Source organism: Adiantum capillus-veneris, chromosome 28 (genome assembly GCF_014529385.1).
Source record: "Adiantum capillus-veneris isolate H3 chromosome 28, ASM1452938v2, whole genome shotgun sequence".
In the NCBI taxonomy this organism is placed as follows: domain Eukaryota; kingdom Viridiplantae; phylum Streptophyta; class Polypodiopsida; order Polypodiales; family Pteridaceae; genus Adiantum; species Adiantum capillus-veneris.
In genome coordinates, this window is record NC_140958.1 from 79752174 (window position 1) to 79760585 (window position 8412).

Sequence of the window (8412 nt, forward strand, 5' to 3'; positions counted from 1 at the left end):
AGGCTAAACAAGACAAACAGACACATTAACACTTACTAGTACGGCCAACGGCCGAAGGCAGCTTCTCTCTCTCTCTTTCGCTGTGTCACTGTGTAGCCAGAGCCGCAGGAAACACACGCCGAATCAAGGAAGTGCAGCCAAGTGTCAAGGAGGGGGGGCAGAATCCCTCCCCTCATTATTAATAGTATAGATACAGGAATCTCAAAAATCAGCCTTGAAACCTCCAAAGCCATCCATATTTGACAATGACATCAACTTCAAATCAACCCATCACACATGGCAAAAAACTGATAGCATTTTGTTCAAAAAACAGAAGAATACACAAAAGCCTCAAGCTTCAAAGGGGGGGAGGCCCATCCTAAAAGATGCATTGGCTTAAATCCTGAATGCTGTCAGCATTGCCCAATGCCTGGTAGCTGAAGGAAACGACTGAAGAAGAAAATCAAGCCTCCGCTTCTAATGCTTTGAAAATGTCTGTTCTTGTGACAATACCTGGAAAAGTTGAACCTTATGTTATGGAAGGCCTACAATAGCCTAGGTGAGCAAGCCTAAACACAGGATGGCCTGCAAGCTGTGTGTGTGTGTGTGTGTGTGTGTGTGTGTGTGGGCACACGCACATGCACGCACGCACACATTCCTCATCGAAATGCCTGTGCTGCCAAAGTCCACTACTAAACGCTAAAAACAAATACTCATCACTTCCTTAGGCAGCGCAAAGTGCATACAATAGAAAGAGGGAACTTACCCACTACTTGATTTACTTCATTTATCACTGGAAGGCGATGTATCTTGTTTTTCAGCATAAGAACGGCAGCATCTACAACATATGCACCAACATGTAGTCCATCAGATGGTGAATAAGGTAAATGTTCACTCTATAATCGTAGTGTAACTGACCATTTACAGTTTTGTCGACGGATAGAGTGATTGCAGGTGAGCTCATAACTTCACCTACTGTAGAGTTTAGCTGCAAGAAAAGGAAAAATTAGCCTCAGAAAACAAAAATCATAAAAATTGGCACTACAAAACATAAAGTTTGTATATAAGCATGAAGAATGCAAACAATCAAGGACTCCACAACTGTTTTGATGATGACAAATTAGAAAACACACTCAAGAAACATCTCTGCGGTGAAGAATGGTACCACCTCAGATGATCGATGCGCAATGTGCACCACAATCCATTCAAGGGACGCACAAAAACGTTCCATTCAGCTTACCCCTTTAGAGGCCTTAGCTCTGTCTTTCTTTGACAGAACTCCAATGCACTTGAGGTCCTTGTTGATAACAGGAAGACCTGATATGCTTTGAAAGAAGTGGTCCACTTCCTCCAAAAGCTGATCAGCTCTGGCGGTGAAGATCTTCATGGACATGACGCTGGCAAGTAACATTTGGGGCTGTGCCTGAGATACACACGAAAAAGTAAAGATTGGTGGCGTGTGGCTACCAAAAGAACATAAATATGCAGGTGAGAACCAAATAGCATCCTATAGGAATCTTCAACACCATGATTGGCTCAGTATGACGCAAAAGGCGAACAAACAATAGCACTATGACTAGGAGGTCAGGCCCAATGATGTATCTATCGACCACAGAAGGAAAGCAAACGCTTTGCACTCATGCAACCCTCTTCCAGCCTGCCACTCACATTTTCAAGGACAGGAAAGCAAATGCTTTGCACATATGCAACACTATTCCAGGCTGCCACTCATATTTTCAAGGACGCCCCATAAAACTTCCCAACCATACAAATGCTGACCTATCAACCCTCTTCCAGCCTGCCAATCACATTTTCAAGGACAGGAAAGCAAACGCTTTGCACATATGCAACACTATTCCAGGCTGCCACTCAAATTTTTCAAGGACGGGTACAAACAGATCACAAATAGACAACTGATCTGTCAATTGGTACTCACCTAACAAAATATATTTGCACTAACTTACCCACCTACAGAAAACACAAAACTCGGATGCAAAAACCATGTTCAAATTCACTTTGACAATGGCTGTACTGTTGCATCTCTAAGAATGCGGACTTGTACGTCTTCTTTGAAGATGATGGGCTCGTAATGCTTGCAGAGATCCTCAAAATTGAGCATAGAGAAGTTCTCTGGCCACTCTCCTGACAATATTTCGCCTTCAAACTCACGTGCGCTTGCGACGGTTTGAGCGGCTTCATTACCACCCGAAGCAGATGCATACACCTTCGTGGAGAGAGCGCGCGTAGTAGGCAGAGAAACAGTTGACGGAGAGTGGAGGAATGCCGGAGGAAGAGACCTGTTGGACGAGAATCGCGTACAATGTGCAGCAATGCATGCCATCGCCAAACGGTGCTTGAGCTTCGACGTGAAGTGAGCGTAATAATCGATGCTAGAAGGATTCAATCGCCATAGCCGGGGGAAGCTCTAGTGCTGCACAGACAGGAGTCCTCAACTCGCCTGCCGGACTCTTCTTAAAAGCATGGTCACGTAAAGACGTAGTTGGCATGGTCATGGTCTCACGCAGGCACAATTATCCACAACGACTAAGCAAGTGGCAGTCAACTATAACTATGTGGAGGGTAAAGCTGAATCGTGCGTTCATCTACCACGGGGTAAAAAGCATGGATCAATGGCTCGGGTGACGTGCGTTCATCTACCACGGGCTAAAAAGCATGGATCAATGGCTCGGATGACGGGTCCGTAGAAATCCCAAGGCGCTATGCGCCCCAGAGTATTGCAAGGCATCTTGCTCAAGGCATCCTTTTGCAGCAAAATAAAAAATTCAAAATAATCAAGGCATCCCTTTTCTACACCTTGCTGAAGAAATCCCAAGGCGTTATGCGCTTCGAAATATTGCAAGGCATCCTGCTCAAGGCATTCCATTGCCATTTAATCAAATTTAACTGGCGGATTTCTCCTACTCCAGCTCCCTTTTGGGTCCTTACTATGCGTTATCAACTTGTTCAAGGTTTCCCAGGGCGCTATGCGCCCCAGAGTATTGCAAGGCATCCCTCACAACTAAGCTCCCTTTGCATCCAGGGCGCTATGCGCCCCAGAGTATTGCAAGGCATCCCTCACAACTAAGCTCCCTTTGCATCCAGGGCGCTATGCGCCCCAGAGTATTGCAAGGCATCCCTCACAACTAAGCTCCCTTTGCATCCAGGGAGTCCCATGCTAGAGTTTAGCCCCATAGTTTCAACATGGAATGCATTGCGCTAGACATCTTGAGGTGCTGTCCTTTAGCATCAATGGGCCTTTCACTTCTTCTATAAATAGGAAGCCACAAGTAGACTTTCTGTTGTAAAGTCGAGGAAGATGAACGAGCAAAATTAGCGATTGAAGATCATTGAGCTATTTGAACATCGTCAAGTTGGTGGATAAACTCTCTCTATTGTGGTAATTCATTCATTTATGAGAAATTTAATAATCAACCTATTGAGAAGCCTTTGCTTTGAATCCAATGAAAAAAGCCTTTACTTTCTAGGCTTGTGAGAACAAGCCACATTTAGCATGCATGTCCATCAGAATGCTGCCCAATATAAGCTTATAGAAATAAGACGAAAATGAAATTACATCTCAAGTGAATGTGATCCGGGGTGCCTAGCACCTTAGAATCACCTAGCTTGCATTGGAAGTAGGGCTTGGAATTTGATGCAAGCCATCTTGACATTGAGTTGAATGTTCAACGAAGCTAGGCGCCCCAAGGTCATACATAATCCATATCGAACGCAGGGTATGGTTTCAAATCAAGATTTCAATATGTTGGGGCACCTGGCATCTTGGGAACTGGTGCTTGGAATGTTGGGACAACTGATTGGGGCGCCTAGCACCCTAGAATCACCTAGCTTGCATGGGATCTTGGGCAAGGTGGCTAGTTTTGCCTATTACACATTGCGAGGAAAGTTGTACTTCAGCACTATATTTTTCAGAGAGAGTGGGAGTGACTTGGGGCACTTGTAGGCACCAAAGGATCCTCCTATTCATAGTCATCATCAGCATCACATACTACACACATCAAAACAATACCATCACAAAACAAAGGTGCATATGTCTCATTAACAATTTCTGGTTAGCCTTGATTATTATCAGATTCCCAATCCCTCATCACGTTGGAGCGCTAGGCGTACCAGAAGCTGTATTGTCATCTTCAGTCTAAAATATGAGACCCTATATCCCTTGCAATCTCAATATAGTCAAAAAAATCTCATTGATCTCCAATTTAAATAAAGTTGAAGAAGAGATACCAATCCCTAAATAGATTGGGATGCTAAGCGTTCCAAAAACATGATTAAGAGCCATGATTAAATATTCAAATTATTTTCTCTTTTTGCAATCCTCCAGAAGACATAGCTCCCAGAAAAGCAAAGAAATCTCCCACAAAAGTGAGAAATATGCTTCTTTGGCAAGAGGTAAAAGAACCATGGGAACTTTAGTTGAAATTTTGAATAATGTAGAAGCTATTGGTAGAGGAAAAATTACACAAAGGTATCAAATCTGGACGTTCTGCATGGTATGCCTAGTGGATGTTATGGTGTATCTGTGGTTCAAGTTTATGATAATAAGGATGCACATTTGTGTCACTCAATCCAATGGACAAGACACTACAACTTTGCGTTGTGTTGTGGATATCATCGTAGCTTGGCCCAAAGAAAACTGGTAAGATTTTGATTTTTGGGCCACTTTCTTAGTTTTGAATCTCTAGTGTATTTTACATTTTGATTTGGTCCTTTCTTACCATTCATTTTAGAAAATTCTCGAGGACGTTGGATAAGAGGTCGCATCGACAAAGACTCCAATGGATATGCCATCACAATTAAATCTAGGCACAGAGAGTGAGATGACGGTTCTTGGTATTGGTGTCAGACCTAGCAATACATATGACCAAAAGGGAAAGAGATAAAAGAACAAGGTTGCTAAAGAACACATGCCAAATGAATCAATAACATCCACAGTAAAGAGAGAAGAATCTGAAGAAGAGCTTTGTGAAGAGATTGAAGCTTACATTGAAGAGGAAGCTAATGTTGGAGGAGAGTTTCCCATAAATAAGAACATTACCCTTCGACATGACATGTTACGGGTTTGGCTTCGAAAGATGCCTTGGCTAAGAGGATAAATTTTATAGTCTACAAATGGATGCAATCAAATATTGAAAAGAAAGTTGGAAACAAAGCGTGGTACAACGTTCCAATGGTAGTGATGTCACAATTGATGAATCTAACGAGTGTACATTATTTGTAATCTTGATTTACTCAGCATGTGTATCCCATAGGTTGAATTGTATCGCAGGACAAGTACGGTATAGCCTCAAAATAACTGCAAGTTGAAAGGGATACTATGCTACCTTCAAAATTTCAACAAGAAGGCTTTTTTGAAGCAGATGGTCCAAGTAGGAGAAGGACAAAGCAGACACTCTCTATTGTGGATCCCAATCTGGGTAATGAATGGTGGAGTTAAGAAAGTGTATTGTGGATCACTACTCTATTTCTAGTGCTAATTGATTCTCTGATCAAAATCTTGCGGACTATTGAATGGACTGGTTGGCCCAAGTAGATTACCGAGGATAGATTGTACATGCTAGCTCTCTTTCACAAGAGAAAACTTATATTCTTCATGCAATGTGTTGGGATTAAAGCCCAAGTGGCCTCTTATGCGGATATGGCTGGCCGTCCGCCTAACTCACTTTCCTCTAACTCTTTGTATATACTAACTTATTCTTTGTGAATACTAAGGATTTGGGAGATAACCCTTCTAACAGTTCTCTGCGTACTGTACTGTGTAAGCTCACTCTGTGTGTGTGTGTGAGAGAGAGTCGACCCACGCTCCGCTCCGCGACTTCAATTGGTATCAGAGCCTTGGTTCAGTGCGGATTTGCGCAATCGCGCGCGCGCGCACTTTTCCGGCAGATTCTGGATCCGGAGTTCGAAAATTCACACTCGGCGTTCCGGGAGTGTTTCCAGCAGGCGACTTGCGGTTTTACCCCCCTTTCGAAGCCGTTTATGCCCTCAGAATTTCGTTCTGAGCACTACAGCAGAAGATAGATTTCAGCCGCAAAGAAATCCGTCTTGTGTAGATTGGCAAGCAGGAGGTGGTCGACTTCGACATACATCACTTATTAGTCTTCAGAGCATCATCTATAGACCAGGTACACATATATATCATCAGATATATATATTGCAGTCTGCATTGCTACTTCTTGTGCTTGCCAGGTTCCAGGGGAGGTGTGGCCATACGACGGCTTGACACCATTGGCATGTATTGCAGATTGATGTACTGTGATTGTGGGTCTGCTAGTTGTGAGTCACGCTAGCAGACAGACCGCCGCAGCGGTCATAGGACAGTGATTGGTCTATTATAGGATGTATGCTAGTTCTGGGCAGTTTGCTGAGCCATCTGAGAGGGTCGTGTGTGAGGTTTTTTGAAGCCAAGCACTGGGGGCTGGGTTACCCAGTGTGAGGTGGATTAGGTTGCTGGAGTTCCCCTCTACACGCATCCTCTTCGGCGACTTTTATCCCTTAGGATGTATGACTTTGTGTAGACACTGGATTGCATCTTATGCGTCAGGCCGTTGAGGCATTGTTCAGGGTTCAGTCTTGAGACAGATACAGGTTCTGTCATCGCCCAGAGAGGAGACAGTGTATGCTTACAGGATTTGTCACTGGTCAGCTATTTATGATTGTTTTTTGAGCTATCTTTTGGTTCCCAGAGCTCAGTTTACAGGGGAGACTCTGTCAAAAATTTTCAAAATACTGATAGTTCCTGAGGAGAGGTGTTCAGCTTGTTGATTACAGCTTGTTTACTGTGTACAGAGGCCAGTTTACAGGGGAAACTCTGCCGGATTTTTCTCAGGAGTAAACAGTTTGGCAGATATGGCATCTTCTCAAAGTGAGACTCTTTACAACATAAAGAAGCTGGATGGCACAAACTTTCCATTCTGGAAGAAGCAGATTTGGCAGGTTTTGGTGCAGAAAAAACAAGTGAAGCCACTGAAGCTCAAAGGGGAGAGACCAGAAGGTATGGCTAAAGATGAGTGGGAAGAGCTTGACGAGTTAGCTTGTTCCACAATCATGCTGACACTGGCAGAAAATGTTTACTTCAACGTAGCAGAAGAGACTACAGCGTATGGCGTATGGCAAAAGCTATGTGGTATGTACAAGAAACAAAGTGCTGCTTCTCAGATTTACTGGCTCAAGAAATTGGTGGATTTGAAGATGAAGGAAGGGACAGCCATGTCAAATCATCTGAATAAATTTCACACAATTTTCAGTCAGTTAACAGCACAGGAGATAGTCTTTCCAGATTCAGTGAAGGCTATGTTTCTCTTAATCACTTTACCAGACAGTTGGGATACTTTTCGTACAGCGTTAAGTAATTCTGTCGCGCCAGAAGGTCTTACAAGTGCCAATGTAGAAGGCAGCTTGCTCACAGAGGAAGTGAACAGGAAGAACATTGACAAAGGCAAAGGCAATAGTGCTTTGGTCGTTCGAGGGAGACAACAGTTTAAAGAGAAGAAGGGTAAGAAGGCACAAAACCGAAGTAAGTCTCGTGATTCGAAGTCAAAGGATGACATAGAATGCTACCATTGTGGCAAGAAGGGTCACATGAAGCGAGACTGTACGAAGTGGAAACAAGAAAAAGGCAAAACAAAGAGTTCTGAGCAAGATGAAAAGAAGAGTTCAATGAAGATTGAAGAGGTGAATGTCACAGGATCTGGTTCAGACAGTGATTCTGGTATAGCAGCTGGTGACATCTTCCTTACAAGCAATCTTGATTGTGTTTTCTTGACTGCAGAGGATGGACATGCTATGAGTGATTGGATTATCGACTCAGGGGCATCTTTACATGTTTCTCCGCACAAAGAGTGGTTTACATCATATGTGGCTACTAAAGATTATGTCAGACTTGGCAATGAGCAGGTTTGTGACATACTTGGAGTGGGAGATGTGCAGTTGAAGTTTCAGAATGGCTCTTATTTATGGCTCAAGAATGTCAGACATGTTCCAGCAATCCGAAAGAGCTTGATTAGTACAGGGAAGTTGGATGATGCGGGTTATGTGACAGTTTTTGGGAACAGCGCTTGGAAGATCTCCAAAGGTTCGATGACTGTAGCACATGGCAGCAAGTCAGGAACTCTGTACACTTTACATGTTTTAGAGGTTAAAAACCATGTAATTAATGTGATTGAGCAGCAAAGTGTGTCACTGTGGCATCGTAGGTTGGGACATATGTCAAAAAGAGGAATGGAAATACTTTCTCATTATGGTTATTTGTCTGGCTTTTCATTTCAAGATTTTGAGTTTTGTGAGCATTGTGTTTATGGTAAGCAAACACAGGAACCGCACAGATCAAAGAGGAATCGTAGGGACGAACGGTTAGCTCTTGTACACAGTGATCTATGCGGACCAATGCCTAGTTTGTCACTAGGGGGAGCAGCG

General features: G+C 43.4%; 1 protein-coding gene across 4 annotated transcripts; it reads right to left on the reverse strand.

Annotated features, from left to right (window-relative positions):
• Positions 1-256: 256 nt before the first annotated feature.
• Positions 257-2477, reverse strand: LOC147420750 (uncharacterized). Of its 4 annotated transcripts, none has more exons than XM_086504424.1 (5): positions 2042-2477; positions 1220-1402; positions 898-967; positions 746-817; positions 257-492 (listed from the first exon to the last, which is right to left on the reverse strand). In XM_086504424.1, exons 1-5 carry the CDS (start codon positions 2318-2320, stop codon positions 443-445), a joined length of 654 nt encoding a protein of 217 aa, XP_086360550.1. In that variant the 5' UTR covers positions 2321-2477; the 3' UTR covers positions 257-442. The 4 variants fall into 4 exon arrangements, with proteins under 4 accessions (XP_086360550.1, XP_086360549.1, XP_086360548.1 ...); XM_086504423.1 differs by having other exon boundaries at positions 2036-2476; XM_086504422.1 differs by having other exon boundaries at positions 2012-2476.
• Positions 2478-8412: the final 5935 nt, after the last annotated feature.